At 37.4% G+C, this 17,061-nt stretch overlaps 1 protein-coding gene and 1 long non-coding RNA gene across 2 annotated transcripts; one reads left to right on the top strand and one right to left on the bottom strand.

The window, feature by feature from the left end:
* Positions 1-12,468: 12,468 nt before the first annotated feature.
* LOC141281445 (uncharacterized) lies at positions 12,469-14,778 on the top strand. Its single transcript, XM_073813220.1, has 2 exons — positions 12,469-12,762; positions 13,362-14,778. Exons 1-2 carry the CDS (start codon positions 12,528-12,530, stop codon positions 14,585-14,587), a joined length of 1,461 nt encoding a protein of 486 aa, XP_073669321.1. The 5' UTR covers positions 12,469-12,527; the 3' UTR covers positions 14,588-14,778.
* LOC141281446 (uncharacterized) lies at positions 13,683-16,823 on the bottom strand. Its single transcript, XR_012335792.1, has 2 exons — positions 16,217-16,823; positions 13,683-14,348 (listed from the first exon to the last, which is right to left on the bottom strand). It is a non-coding gene; the product is annotated as an uncharacterized lncRNA (long non-coding RNA).
* Between the last annotated feature and the right edge of the window lie 238 nt (positions 16,824-17,061).

Genomic DNA, 17,061 nt, shown 5'->3' with positions numbered 1-17,061 from the left:
TTTCAGGTGTTTTTAAAGCATACATTTTTACAGTACATGTTTTCCTTGGAAACCAAAACTAACACTAAAACAATGCTTTACCAAATGAGCAACAGGATACAAAACCAAAGAGAGGATGTAAAGCTCTGTGAATTTTATTTTAAGAAATTCAACCTATATATCTACAGTATTTTTGTGGGCTCATCTAAAGTAAGGACTATATATGCCTTGTATAGCTTTTACAAATGAGATTTAAAGTGCACCTATTTCATTGGTAAAGCAACGTTATTTTGTGTATTTGGTATAATACATTATTTTGTATTATACCGTACATTTTTGTAGCTCAGATATTCTGCTTTCCTCAAGCGAATTGATTTTGTACAAAACTCATTGATCTGAAATGTCCCCGATTGGCCAGCTAATCTATACGTTGTGATTGGCCTGAATACCTCTGACGTCAGCCGAAAATGTGACGCTCCTTACCATGGTTAAAAAAATTTGCACAATGCTGACAAGAGTAAATTTACAGGCTGTGAACCCAAGCAGGAGGAATTATAATAATTTCGTTCTTTCGTTCTTCTTGGGAAAATTTATTCCATCTTTTGGACTCATCATTAAACAACGCAATTTTCTAATGAGGCAATAACGAAGCTCGTCACTTGCAGACGACACAGACATTTAAGAAAAACTTTTTAACTTCACACTTCAGTTTTCCGCAAACAACACATATTTTGCCCAGCAGATATTTTATTAATCGTACATCAGCTTTACTTTTTAAGTTTTTGGATTGTTGCTTCAACCTACAGTAAGAAACGTCAAAACAGGTAAGAAATCCGTAGTTGTATTGCAAATTAGTAGCAGCTTAATCTCGTGCAATTGAGGAACGATCTTGATTTTGTAAAAAGAAACCCAACATAAAATACAGTCAAACAAACCCCTACATGATTAAAATCGCTACAAATAATTGTTTAGAAGGTTATAGTGTGCGTTATTTGTTTTCTCTTTAACTCCCTTCAGTTCTTTTCATGTTTGGGTGGTCAGATTGTACAAATTATTAAATATTCGTTATCCAAATGTTGCATATTGCCCAGACAACAATTTGGATATTGTCGTCTAAACGATATATCGCCCACCTCTAATTGAAAATAAAAACCGTTCATTTTACTCCTTCATTTAGAACAACTTGAATAAGTATTACAACCATTTTTTGTCTGAAAAACAAGTTCAATAAAAGATCCAGGATGGATTTTATCTATAAAAAATGTATTAAATTGTAAAAACATGTGTTACATAGTGAAACAGAGGTGTGGTAGCAGTCTAATTCATCGTAATGCTGGTTGCCTGCACTAACATCTATCTAGTAAAGCATTTATTAGGATTGGAATACGTTTGATGTGAGGAAAAAAGATTATTCTGATCCCTGTAGAAGGATGGATTTCAGAAACAAAAATTTACTTAAACCTACAATTAGTCTAACGTAAATTTATATCATGTAATATATGAAGAGTTTCGTTGCAAAACGAGATAACGTTTTTTTCCAGAAATCTCGTTTTTTGGTTGTGCATTTCAATTAATATCAATTCAACTGCAGTTGGTTTGTTTTGATTTAAACCTTCATAACTTAAAAATACAGCTATGTAGCACCATAAGACAAAATAATAACATGAAAACATAATAATAAACTTTTGACAAAAATGTTAAAAATGGATTTATCTCATTTTGTAACGAAACTCTTCATATATACAAACATATTTAAAGTGTAAAATTGGGCTACCATTTGAACCTTCCAGTTTATAAAAAAAGTCCCTATAAATAAACCTGCAAACAGCTATCAGCAGCAAAAAAATATATATATAATAATAATTTTAACAAAAAGCATATTACATTTGGCAACGCACAAAATATTGATTAAAATCAAACAGTCGTCAGAGATCAGTCAAAATAAGTTTACATTTTAAAGCTGTTATCTCTACAAATGTAAACTACTTCTGGACATTAGCCTATTTATGATGTAAAGAGCAAGTTCCAATGTGTTTGTGTATAATATACACTTACTGGACACTTTATTACTGTAGGTACACCTCTTCAATTGCTTGTTAACACAAATTGCTAATTAGCCAATCACATGGGAGCTCACGATTGAAGTTTATACCGAGCGCCGAATGGGGAACACAGGTTATTTAACCCTCTGGGGTCTAAGGGGATTTAAGGGCCCTGGGGAAGTTTTGACATGCACTGACATTTGTGCTTTTTTCAGTTGCTTGAAAACATATTAATGGTAAAAGTCTCATAACACTGTGTTCATCACAAACTGGGCTACAATATCATATAATCAACATGTATGTACATGTTTGTATTTTTGAGAGAAAAATGTTTATGCGTGGTTTTTGAAAAAGCAAAATTTTTGAGTCACTGATATAACACCACAAAACTCATTCTAAACATGTTTTCCCAAGACTTTTCAAAATAGGATCTAGTAGTCTAGAGTTTTTTCTTCAAAATGATGTGAAAATCAAATGGCCTACTCAATCACATAAAGCAATACATTGATTTACAATTTCTAAGACACTTTTGCTTGGGAAAGGCTGTATGCGTGGAGGCGGGAAAGCTCCTGAATAATCAGTGATTGACAGCTGAGAAACAAAAGAGTTGAATAATGAGCCACATAATGAGCCTTGTGGGGATGTTCAACAGGAATGTAACTTTCTCTGTAGTAAAACCATGATAAGGTTTACTTTTCAATATAATGTAAACACACACACACACACACACACACACGCACACACACATTATATATATATATATATATATATATATATATATATATATATATATATATATATATATATATAGAAATATTTTCTATTAATATCACAAGTATAAGTTACCCTTTAAAACCATAGTAGCCTAATCATGGTAAAGGTACTGTTTGGCCATCATAAAGTGAACACAGGGTTTGTGTTTGGTTGGCCAGCGAGAGGTTTACTTTTGTGCAGTAAAAAGCTCAAAAGAACAACTGCCTATCCTTGTCTGGACTCCTATTTGTGTTTTTGTAAACATTATAGTAGAAACACAACCAGGGACACGCGTGAAAAACTTATCAATGTTTGTTTACAGCCCCGTCATTACCTCACGTGTTGATCATGAAAGCAGTGAATGTGTGCACATGCGAGTGATCCTGTGTTTAATACATAGAGGTAGAGGTGTTAGTGAGACCAGCAGGGGGTGCTCACCCTGTGGTCTGTGTGGGTCCTAATGCCCCAGTATAGTGACGGGGACACTATACTGTCAAAAAGCACCGTCCTTCGGATGAGACGTTAAACCGAGGTCCTGACTCTCTGTGGTCATTAAAAATCCCAGGATGTCCTTCGAAAAAGAGTAGGGGTGTGCCCCGGCATCCTGGCCAAACTTGCCCATTGGCCTACTAATCATCCCTTATACTAATTGGCTATATCACTCGGTCTCCTCTCCACTAATAAGCTGGTGTGTGGTGGGCGTTCTGGCGCAATATGGCTGCCGTCGCATCATCCAGGTGGATGCTGCACATTGGTGGTGGTTGAGGAGATTCCCCCATTCATATGTAAAGCGCTTTGAGCACTGGAAAAGCGCTATATAAATGTAACTAATTATTATTATTATTAATTAATAAACTTGCTGTGCGGAGATATGCGCTTAGACGCAACTAAATAAGGATTGTACTGTTTGCAATCGCGTATTTTATAAGAATACCAAAAAGCGCGTCAAGTTTCCTGACTCACGTGTTTGTGTATGTGCGTTCCCGTCGCCTCAGCTGTTTGACAGAAGACAAAGAAAACACTCGCGTCTGGAGATACTGACACACATCCGCAAGTAAATAAGGATTTATATGTCGGACATCAATCCCGTCACACTGACGAAGCACACACACTCGCGTCTGTCTGGAGATTTAGGCGCGAGTAAACAAGTATGTGATGTGTGCAATCGCATCTTTTATAATGATACCACAAAGCGCTTCAAATATGAGGCATTGTGTGTTTGTGTGTGCGTTTGGACGTCGATCGAGTCACACTCGCGTCTGGAGATAACTTTAGTTACAGTCACGAGTAAACAAGTAGATGTCATGTTTCCAGCACTCGGATTAAAACTCAACACAGCAGTGAATGGCTGCAGAGACGGAATGGAATGTCCATTGACTGTGGGGTTGACTAATGAATATGGATGATCTCTGCTCTTTTCTTCAATGGAGCGGGGCGTGGCTCATTATAGATAATGAAGCAACAGAAGAAAGACGGTACATCTCTCTCTTCTAATACAGTTAACAATGAATTACAATATTTGTTTTCGATTTCACTTACATCTTCCAAAAGCAGACATTCCAAGCATTATGTAGACATTTATCTTTTGTTTATATGACAAATATTCGTTAAGTTAGAGTTAATTTTTCTGACGTGTTTCTGAAAGGACTTCACTGAGAGAGAGAGAACAAAACGCGCATCATGTTTATTTTCTTAATTTTGCGAAAAGCACAACATGCTGTTTTTATTGGGAGTGGACAGAAAAAAACTAGACAATTTAACGTTTTAAATGATGTATAAATCATATCTGTATGTCAAAAATCAGCAGAGTTATCTAAGTCTCTTTGGGGAGTGATCGAAAAATAAAGAGTTTGCGGCGCCCGCGCCGTAGCCGACCCCAGAGTGTTAAGTACTTTGGATTTGGATGGTTGATTGAAGCCAGACATGCTGGTCTGAGTGTTTTAAAAACTGCTGATCTACTGGGATTTACATGCACTACCATCTCTAGGGTTTATAGAGGGGATATTTTCTTGGAACACTTTGGGCCCCTTATGGTGCTTTTCCATTGCATAGTACCCCACGGTTTGGTTTAGTTTGGGTCGGGTCAGCTTACTTTTGGGAGCTTTTCCATTGGGTGCAGTACATAGTACCCGATACCTCGGTTTGGGTTCCAAGCAACCCGAGCTGATACCAAACGTGACGTGAAACACTGTAGATCACTGATTGGTCTGAGAGAATCGTCACTACGTGTCATCGCTATAATGTAATTAGCTTTACATTGTAGTGCTAGCTTGCGCTGTCTCGAGCAAACATGTTGTCATCTGTGCTCTGCTATAAGTTCCCAAACTCCATTTTAACAACGAAAAACATCCACAGGTTGAGAATCAGGGACACCATAACAGTTTTTTTTTCCAAACTTTCAGTCTGTGGCGGAACATTCAGGCAACTTCAATGAGGCTCAGCGGAGCGCGTCGTCGCCACGGGTGTTTGAACAGAAACTGTTATGTGAGACAGAGGTAGTGATAAACGTGATGTGCAAACATCTATTTGTGGTGGCCAATTTTAATTTTGTGGTAGAGTGAGAAATAAATTAATGTATGGGGATGAACAACGCTCTCACTTGTATGATGTCATAGGCAGCAGCACAAATAATGACACGCTTATAATCCCTACCACTACGAAGTGATAGTAAACTCGATGGAAAAGCTAACCACGCCAAAGTGAGGTGAGCTGACCGGACCCAAACTAAACTAAACCGTGGGGTACTATGAGCACCATTTAAATGCCACAGCCTACCTGAGCATTGTTCCTGACCATGTTCACCCCCTCATGGCAACAGTGTATCCATCTTCTGATGGCTTCTTAAAGCAGCATAATGTGGTGGAAGAGGAGATTTGCAAGATGTTATCATTTGAAAAAAAAAAACACTGGAAAGTAAGAAAACTGATCATCCAGCCATAGGAAAGATCTTTGTTAAATTATCACTGATCAAACTAAAGGATTTTAAGATAATATTTTGCTGGGTACCTGGACACGCAGAAATTGCTGGTAATGAGAAAGCGGACAATGCAACCAAAGAAGCACTATCCACAGAACTCATAAGTGCTTTATACCTTTCACGGATGATACATGAATACATCGGAAATAAATGGCAATCGGAATGGGAACAATGTCTTAATAATAAATTACATTAATTAAATCCTGATGTTGGGAAAAAGCATTTTTTTTTTTTTTTTGAGAATCATTGTGATCAAGTTATCTATGCAGAGTGCAGAATTAGACATTCAAAAATCACAGATCAATTTTTACTCTCAGGAGAAAATCCTCCAAAATGTTCATCTTGTCAGAATTCAGTGTCCATTAAACATATTCTACTATATTGTATTATTATTTTTATTCCTGTAAGAAACCTTTTTTTCTGTTGATACTTTTGAAAAAGGTTTTAATCAAGTTAATCAAAACATAGTTCAATTTTTAGATAAAATTTATTTTAAACATGTTTTCTAGTTTTACTTCACATAATAATAATTCAGTTTCACCATGAATATAGCCATAGAAGCTGGCATGGTGCTTATAAGAAACAAAATTATTTTGTGTGTAAGATCAGTTTTAAATTTATGTTGACTTTAAACCTTCTACTTGGACCAGGTAGTTAATTTAAGGTCTGTGTAGAGTATTCTGGTTTTCTAAATGTCAAACTAGATTCTCCTCATGTTGTAAGACATCGTTAACAGCTGCTAGTTTTCCACAACACAACAAAAGAACAGATTACACATGGGAGTGTGATTTTCTGAAACCAGAATCTCACCAATGCATTCCCACAAAACACTTCTAGGTATATTCACAGTGAAAATGCCAAATCTTGAGAAACGGCAGATGTTTGTTCGAAAAAGTGCATAATGGGGTACAGTGCATTACATTAAACCCAGCCAAAAACAATTCTGCAAGGATGTGATGTTTGACTCACCTTATCACCTTTACAAACATTTTTCACATTACCTCATTTATAAAGCTGAATACAAACATTCATTCTTAGCTTATGTGTGAGGTGTGGGTTAAGTTGATAAAGAAAACAAGAAGCTAAAGAAAACAAGCTCGGACAATGAGCACTAGTTTGCTTAACACACAAAGATTTGATAAGACGTATAAAAATATTTGCCTAGTGAGGTTTGTTTTTCTCATTGTTTGTAGTTACTGTGCACCTTGCACTAAGTTTAAGAAAGAACAGTTGTTTGAAGTTGTTTGAAAAGTTTGGGACAGATTCCTGAAGTTTTTTTTTTCACGTTTGTCACACTTTGATGTTTTAGATCATCAAACAAATTGAAATATTAATCAAAGATAACACAAGTAAACACAACATGCAGTTTTTAAATTATGTTTTTTTATTATAAAAGGAAAACTAAATCCAAACCCACATGGCCTTGTGTGAAAAAGTGTTTGCCCCCAAACCTAATAACTGGTTGGGTCACCCTTAGCAGTAACAACTGCAATCAAGCATTTGTGATAACTTGCAATGAGTCTGTTACAGCGCTATGGAGGAATTTTGGCCCACTCATCCTTGCAGAAATGTTGTAATTGAGCCACATTGGAGGGTTTACGAGCATGGACCACCTTTTAAGGTCACGGCACACCATCTTAATAGGATTGAAGTCAGGACTTTTACTAGGCCACTCCAAAGTCATCATTTTGTTTTTCTTGAGCCATTTAGAGGTGGACTTGCTGGTGTGTTTTGGATCATTGTCCTGCTGCAGAACCTAGGGATGGGTATCGTTAAGATTTTAACGGTATTACTACTCCTACTGATACTGCTTAACGGTCCGGTACTTTAACGGTATTCTTATCGGTACTTTGGCCAATGTTAACATTTGATCATGAACCTCTGTTCACATGATTAAGTTAATTATGTGTCTGCATTTCATTATTACAAATACATTTTTGGATATCATTTCTAAATAATATACATATATTTGTTAATGCACCAGCGTGAAAGCTGCAGAAAAAATACTTTAAATAGGATATTTATCTGTAAGCTATTTTGTAAACTAACTTGAAGTGCTGTGCATTTAGCCAAATAAATGTTTACATACTGAATTTTCTTTATTTGGGATTTTAAAACAAGTAGAAAATATGTTGAATGCATAACGTCATTTCTCCCAAAAGAAGTCAACAGAATTTCAACGTAAGGTAACCAATTAGGGATATTGTACATTTATTTTAAATGACGTGAACAACGTTGATTTAACATGATGTTAGCATACAGTACATGCCTGACAGGCGCGGTGGGCGCATGCACCAGGTGACGCAAATTATAGGTCCTCCGAGGATTAGACCGTCTCATTTCAGTTCTCTTCGCGGACTTCTCAGGCTGCCACCTTGACAGACCGAGTGCTCACCTTTTAAGGTCGTATGCTTAGAAGGTCGCAGCCCTTGAATTGGGACACAGTTTCTGTCTGCACGTAATGCACTTTTAAAATATGCTTTGACAGATTGCTTGTGTTTACGCCCTTACATGCAAACATCTTGTTGCACTTACCTGTATGACAACGAGCGTTGTCTGCATCAACTCTAGTAAAGTATAACCGAACTTTTGAACGTTTGCTCTATCCGCCATTGTCAGTCTTGTTATTAAGCGGGAGTTTTCGTGCTGTTATGCGTATGCATGCGCGGTGCTCGTCGTTGTGTGTGTGTGAGTGTGACAGACAGCCTCCGCGGCGCGCAGACAAACATCTTAATATTATCTCAAATTAGAAATGTTTGGTGAGACAAAATGTGCACAAAAACATAATAATTCAAGAATACATGGAACATTTATTTTTATCTTTTTCTCCAGGACCGAAAGCAGAACCGATAGCGTCAGATCTTACTGATACTACGGTCTTTAATAATTTAGCCCCGGGGCAAGTTTAGAACCGGGTTTCGGTACCCATCCCTAGCAGAACCCAAGTTTGCTTCAGCTTGAGGTCACAAACAGATGACCGGACATTGGCCTTCAGAATTTCTTGGTAGACAGTAGAATTCATTCTTCCATTTATCACAGCAAGTCGTCTAGGTCCAGACGTAATGGGGCACACCTTCCAAAATTTCAACTTTTGTCTCATCAGACTATTTTCCCAAAAGTCTTGGGGTTCATCAAGATGCTTTGAGACAAGGTTTTATTTTCTTTTTGCTCAGAAGCGGTTTTCGTCTTGGAACATTTTTGCCCAATCTCTTTTTATCTTTGAGTCATGAACACTTACCTTAGCTGAGGCAAGTGAGACCTAAAGTTCTTTGGATGTTGTTGTGGGGTCTTTTGTGACCTCTTGGATGAGTCGTCACTGCACTTTTGGGGTAATTTTGTTCGGCCGACCACTGCTGGGAAGGTTCACCACTGTTCCATGTTTTCGCTCTTTGTGGATAATGGCTCTCAATGTAATTTGATGGAGTTCCAAAGCTATACAAATTTAAGTTTGATGACAATACAAATCAGGAAGGGGACCAACACTGTTTATAGTCCTGAAAATAGTCCCCTGCTATTAAAAGTAACCAAGGGGACTATTTCTGGGCAGTGCCTACGCCTGCTGCCACCATGCTACATCAGCAAAGTCCTTGAATATTACACCGGAATGAGAGTATAGTTCCTAACCATATCTGCCTAGAAAATCACAGCTTTTAATTTTCTGTCGGTCTTAGATGTAACTACAGAAGAGTCAAGTTTTAAATAGTCAAATATCGAAACTCTTTGGTTATTTTTTAGCGCAATGCTAATGGTCTAATCAGATTCAATGGATTGTGCTAAGCTATGCTAAAAGTTCTAGCGCCAGACCCAGAGATCGGCTGAATGGATTCCAAAACTTTAAAAATCAAATGTTTAACTCTAGGGGAGCTGAAAAATGACAACATTTTCAAAAAAGTGTAGTGTCCCTTTAAGCGCAGTGTGAAAAGCCCTAGAGTTAATATTTCCAGTTCTGGTTTATATTTAAAAATGAAAATTAATAATCACAATTAAGTTTTTCTTTTTAGATAATCTAGTGTGACAACTTACCCGCCGATAGGGCATATTGTCACAAATGAATATTCTCTATTTAACAGTTTACAACTCTGTAGTGAGATAAGATATGAAAATTTAATGAATACAGTATATTTACCTAAGACTTCCTTCTTTCATTTTGTATGAGATTTATAACATTGTGATGTGTGGTGCTCAGTAATTGTGTTTTGACAGTTTGAAAAGTGTGACAACTTACCCTGCTCTCCCTATTCACTAATCCTTAAAACCACATCGTTTACAATATCCAGGTATGGCAGTAGATGTGTTTTTGACGCCGGATTTCCACCAACTGCAGAGCGGCTGCGGATCTGCTGCAGAATGGCGGCGGAGTCAATTGGTTTCCATTCAAGACATTGTGTGTATTTCCACTGACTGCGTTCCGTCACAGCTCCGGCCATCCGCAGCCCTCCGGAACAAATACGCAGAGCTTCTATTTTTGCTGGATGCCGGACAGCTCCGCAAGGCGGAGCCATGACTGTATCGCGTGATCATACCTGAATTTGCGAGATCTCGTGTTGTGGCTGGTTTGTAAAAACGTCATAATTCACCGTCATAATGGGGGGAGACAGAACTAGACATTGCACAATCATCACGTGAATTTGCAAGACCTCATGGGTCCTCGTCACTTCAGTACGCAGCCGCTCTGCAACAAATACAACTGGTGGGGAGTGCGGAGCTGTAACGCAGCGGAGTCTTTGGCGTGAGTCTGTAATCCATTCTTCTCAAATTAGTCTTTAATTTGTCAAAATACTGTTGTTTGACATTAGCATTCAGTTGGTCCTGGAAATGTACACTTTCTTTTCTTTCCCTTCAGAATGTAATTTATTATTATCAAGATATTAATGCTTTACACAAACAAAACATTAAACTGGTGGCAACAAAACAACACTAGTAGAGCGCGATCTTTCCAGCATAGTCACATCGTCCCAGCATGCAATGTGCGTGATGTCAGCTTCACATTCTCTTTATACTAACTATAGGTCTTATACTGTAATTTCCTGTTGAAATATCCTAAATAATGTCACTTTAATGGTGTTCAATATTGCAGTAATCTGCGAGCAGGGAAGCATTAACCCACACTTACATGCTATCAGAGTTATGGAAGAAGTCTTTTGGGAATATTCCACACTGACTTTTATGTGTGTGCTGTTACCCTAATGACTAAAAATCACATCTTTACCTCAGTCATGTTCCTGCTACCAAGGTTTTGAAAATATTTACAGCAACTCTCACAAGGGACACATGACAGGCTGTCTGGCCTTTTATCTGGAACTGACAGTACTGTGAACGGTTTATTGTGCTGTGTAACCATGATACTGATCAATTTGATTCAGATGGTTTATATCTAATAGTTACAACCCATAAACCAACATGAAGGAAATTATTAATCAAATCAGAGCTTTATAGAACTTAAAAGTCGATGTGCGTCTGTGAGAGGGAAAGCTTCAAATACCTATGTGGATATAACTTTGTCACAAATGGCTGGTTGTGCCTTGATATGAAGGCTAAATATTAATTATGGATAAAATTAAAAGGTCATGTCACTCATGGTCTTTGCTTTGAATCAGTCTGTAGAACAACTCTGCCTTGTGCAAACTACTGATCTTGATCAAAAGAAATGTTTGTCACTCTCCCCAAATGTCAACTTATTAATCAAACAGGAAATGCTCAGAGATGGACGATAAGATGGGAAAGAGACTTAACAGATCATGAATGGAAATTACAGATGATGAATGGAAATTTGTAAAGACTGTTCTCTAAAAATAGCAACCTCATATTCAACTCTGTGAACGCAATGCACACAGATCTTATTCAAACATAAACCGGAACATTAGACAGGGCTCAAAATTAACTTTTTTTTAATTGGTAGCACTGGTGCTCCCAACTTTAAAGAGTTAGGAGCACCAGCTAAAACTTTAGACACATCCATACAAAAATTAAAAAGCACCACAACTACAATGTATATGCTTTATACATCCAATGGCCAACATTTAAAATGTGGTCTTCTATTTTATTTATTTATTTATTTTTGCTGCATAGATTCCTAAATTAATACCCAAATGCTGTTTAAAGAATATAGCAGCTATAATAATTTAACAATTACTGGTAACATGATTAAGATTACAATTGAAAATCTAGCAAACACGTAAAACAGTGATTAATTGGGATATTACAAAAGCGACCTTAATATAGAAGGCTAATATATATTGGTATTAAAAAGTGCATTTCCAGGATGCTATTACTACTAAATAGGCAATGTTTTAAAAAATACAACAAAAACATACCAACAGCATTGTCGTGTTCCACATCAACATGGACCATGTGCACATACACTATCAAATAGGGGTGGGAATCGCTTGGACCCTCATGAATCGATTCAGAATCGATTCTTAGGGTCCCGATTCGATTCAGAATCGATTCTTGACGTACTAATTTGCATATCTGTGACGTCATTACGTCGCATTGCTTTCAAAGCCAGGTTAATGTTTGCGCTTTTGCTAGTCTCTGTACTGTCATATACTGTACTTTAATGCAACTAGGGATACATAATGTCATTCTTATATACATACATGTCCTGTTTCTGTTGTAAGACATTAAAACCAGTAAAAATATTAATTTAACGTGACAAATTAATTCTATAGACCGTTTCATCGAACGCACGCGCTGGCTCCTAAGCTAACTTCCGGTAAAAAAAAAAAAAAGTTCCGTCAACTTCCGGTCTGGTTTGTTTACTAGTGGCTAATAATATGGCGCCGACTACGAAAGTATTACAAGTTAAGGTGATGAGTAGAGTAAAGTTTGGCTCATGTTGTTGTGCTGTGGGATGCAGCTTGACCTCCGGGACAAATAAATTGTCGAAAATTAAAATGTTTCGTTTTCCAAAAGACGAGGGGAGACGCCGAGCGTGGATCGCCGCTGTGCAAAGGGATGGTTGGCTTCCAGGCAAAAGTGCACGGATCTGTAGCACTCACTTCATTACAGGTAACAACTCATATTAAGTACAGAAAATAGCTAGATTACCAGTAACACGCCTGCAATAATAAGTAATTAGTTACATTTATTACACACGTAGCTGACAATGTAAACATTAATCTTACACTGCAACGTGAGCTCTGTGTTGTAGCTGATACGCTTTATGATTAAAAACAATAACGTTATAATGCCAGATAGCTATCAAACAATGCAGCCACAAAGTTTTTACATCAATGCTGTATTGAACAGTCAGTGCTTCTGGTTTACTACCTGGATACATAATAATAAATACAAAAATGCTCAGGTTTTCTAATGCAGCTTTAAATTAACTTTCTAAATAAGGAATTGTACATTTTCACTGATGCAATAACTGCATATCACCATTATATTTATTAGTACAGCTGCTTTAAAACAGTGTGCAAAATGCTATAAATAAACTTAACTTTGTTGTAAATGTATTGCACTAGTATTTTTAATGATATCAAAGAAAGAATGTTTTTTTTACACAACTATCCATGTTTAACCAGAACATTTATGGATAAGGCAAAGTATGTGTGATGGTTAGCAAAGTGCAATACTGACTATTCCTGTCACTTGTTTCATTTTAGGTGCGCCATCAGTGGACCCATGCCATCCAGACCATGTTCCATCATTGTTCACACACAAAAACCCCACAAATGTTTCACAGAAGTTGGAGCAATACCAGAGGAGACAGAGTCAAACGCCTGTTTCCACTGATGTGGAGTCCATTGATTCACCTTCCTTAGAAATTACCCATACTGACCCTAAAGAACAATGCACTGCTGTGGGTACAGATCTGTCAATGGCAGACATTGACAAGCTACAAAATGAAAACTTAGAATTAAAAAGGAAAATGGCTTCACTGGAGGAGAATCTGGAATCTGTAGAAAAACGACTACACGATCATATGTTTGCCAGTGTGTCTGATTTTATTTTAAATGATGACAAGCACACACATTTTTACACAGGTCTACCATCTGCTGCTGTATTTTATACCCTCCTCACTTACCTGACATCTATCTGGAATGCATCATCCACCATACTTACCCTTCCCGATCAGTTTCTTCTGATCCTGATGAAACTTCGGCTAGGCTTAACTAATCAAGACCTAGCTTTTCGTTTCAAAGTGAGTTCTGGCACTGTGTCAAACATCTTTCATGACTGGCTGGATGTGATGGCTAAAGAGTTACAATGCCTTGTCCGGTGGCCATCCAGAAAAGACATCAGAAGAAATCTCCCCACTCTCTTCAAGACTACAGGTTTTCAACAAGTCAGATGTATAATAGACTGTACCGAAGTATTCATTGAGAGACCAACTAGTTTGCAAACACGAGCAATCACTTACTCCCACTACAAATCACATAATACTGTGAAGTTCCTTGTTGGTATCAGTCCAACAGGAGCCATTTCATTTTTGTCAAAAGTCTGGGGTGGTCGTGCTAGCGACAAGGTAATAACAAAAAATTCTGGTTTAATTGATCTCCTTGAACAAGGAGACCATGTAATGGCAGATCGAGGCTTCAATTTTCCTGAATATTTTGCTACGAAATGTGTCCGTCTTCATGTACCAGCATCTACAAAGGGAAGACAACAATTAACAGGATTAGAGGTGACACACTCTAGAAAAATGTCACGAGTGAGAATACATGTGGAAAGGGCCATAGGAAAACTGAAGTCATTCAGAATTCTGCAGAACACCCTGCCAGTCAGTATGGTCAAACGGAGAAATGATCTGGGTCTTTGCACAATAGATAAAATAGTAATTGTATGTGCAGCACTTTCAAATTTGGGGAATCCGCTTGTACCAAAATAAAGCAGGACTGAAACCCAACCTAAAGGGTTTGTTTTTATATTGACTGCTATTATAAAATGAAATTGTACATTCAGTGATGAAAAGCTATCTTTATTATTATTATTTTTATTATTATTTATTATTATTGTAGATGTATTAACTGATCAATAAAGTACTGTAGATTACAATTTCTGTTGTTTCTAATGTATTTACTGTTAAAAAAAAAAAAAAAAAAACGAAAAAGCTTGGTGCTCAAAAGGCAGGAACAGCCTATGCTTTAAAAAAAAAACATACAAACATTTTCTTGTTAAGTAATTTCACATTCAGCACTATTGGGCTGCTTTTAAAATAATTTTCATGTAGCTGTCACTTAACTGCAGTCTTCCCTGTACAAATGCATCCACAATATTAGGCAACATGTGTTTAAAGTAAAAACTACGTAGCCTTTGAATATTTGTGGTGACAAATTCATTGTCATAAGGCACATCAACCTCCAAGTCCTCTACTGGGGTCCAAATAACAAGACGGGATGTTTTCAGCCCAAGACAGTGCATCCCTAATTGTACCTGCCTGTAGTAACCTCTGGGGCCTTTCGGGTTTATAATATACTGTCCACCCTCCACTCTGATATCATACTTTGTGGCAGTAAGTACATCATTAATGGATGTGCAGGCATTGAGTGTGATTGGGCATTTTACTTCTAATAGCTCATCATCAATGACACCATCAGGACTTGCTGCCAGCCATGGGTCTCCTTCACACACCACCAACCCTTTGTCCAGCACTATGCAGCCCCTTTCCCTGATCTGCTGCTTAGCAAGTCTCTCACTTTCTGTTCCATACCTTGTGGCCACGTTCCCCTCAAACTTTGGGTAGAGATGTTCACTGAGAAACTTAGTGGGGTTAGTTGTCTCACGCTGAGGCACCTTGCTGGCTGTGCTTGCTGTTATGCGTAGCTTGCGTGCATCATGCCATAGTGGTTCTATGCCTTGTTTTCTGGTGTTTCTCTCTAGTTCCATCACTTGACCTGGGTTTAATTTAATGAAGGCATCATAAAATGTTTTGCACTTCGGACAGCTCAGTGCACTGCCATGCTCACTGTGGGGCTGAGCTAAGCTGCTAAGAACACTGAATTCCTCTCCCTGACCATCCTGCTTTCCCTGACTGCTGATGACTTCTTGACTTCCTGACTCAGAGGCTGTGTCTGTCTCACTGCTCTCACACATGACAGAAAAGAGAGCACAGTCTGGCACAACTTCCTAAAATAAATGATGAAAACAACTTACATACACTACCATATATCTATACATATATAGTACTGAATCTTTTACATAAGGAATAATTTACAATGGGCCATTGAATTATTCAAAAGTAATGCACACCCAAGGTGGTAGTTACACCTTGGTTGTGCATTATTTTCAAATAATTAAAAGGACCATATCATAGTCAATTATTACTCTTAGACCACGGTTACCACAAACATTACTCTGGGCTTTATTTTAAGACATTTGACAGGTTAGGTGTGCGTTTTACAGAAAAATAACAATAGTGGAAAATTTCTCAACCAATCACAATAAAGCATTCAACAGACCCGTGGTATAAATTAGACTAACTGGTTGATTTGTTGGAGATATATGAACTATAACTTACTTTCAGGGCTTTAAAAAGCTTTTTTGGTGACCCATCTGGATTAACTGGGGGTAGGCAGAGGGGAGCTTGCAGTCTAATCTTCTTGCCAGGTTTGGAGAAACTGCACTGGGCTACTGGTTGTGGATCAGCCTACAAAGGATATTTAAGGTTAACATGACTTATTTAAGTCAATGTATTAGCTAATGTACACTAACTATGAACAAAACTTCTACAGCATTTATTATTGTTAGTTCATGTTAATTTTATTATTTACTAATTCATTATTCAAATCAAAAGTTGTATCTGTTAACATTAGTTAATGCACAGTGAACTAACATTAACAATTGTATTGCCATTAACTAACATTAAAAAGATTAATAAATTGCTGAAAAACTATGTTGTTCATTCACACTCATTTTTAAAATGACTTCAATATAATTAATAAAATGTTGTGTTTAATAATATATTATACATATAATAAATAGAATAATTGTTAAAATGCTTCCCTTCTTGGTAACTCGTGACCAAACGCTAGGTTTTGAGGTGACGGATGGGCCACTCTGAAGTCCATCCTGGATACACTGCTCCACAGCAACCAAAATCGTACCCACATGGCTACACACCTCTCCGTTGCTGCATAAATTATGTGAAGACATTTTAACAACTGATTAAATGCCAATTTGAAAAAGCTTATCTGTATGCCATTGTAAAATGTAACGTTAGCAGTATTGTTTAACTAGCCAGCCACTTACCCTGCCATGCGCTCTGGACTTGACCAGACTTCGCCGCAACGATCCAGGCAGAGTAAATCTTTGACAGCGCCTGACCCGCTTCGATTTCTCCGTAAACAACACAGGTAGTTCCAT

This window comes from Paramisgurnus dabryanus, chromosome 22, assembly GCF_030506205.2.
Source record: "Paramisgurnus dabryanus chromosome 22, PD_genome_1.1, whole genome shotgun sequence".
Classification (NCBI taxonomy): domain Eukaryota; kingdom Metazoa; phylum Chordata; class Actinopteri; order Cypriniformes; family Cobitidae; genus Paramisgurnus; species Paramisgurnus dabryanus.
Note: the sequence above shows the minus strand (reverse complement) of the source record. Positions and strands in the feature narration are given on the sequence as shown.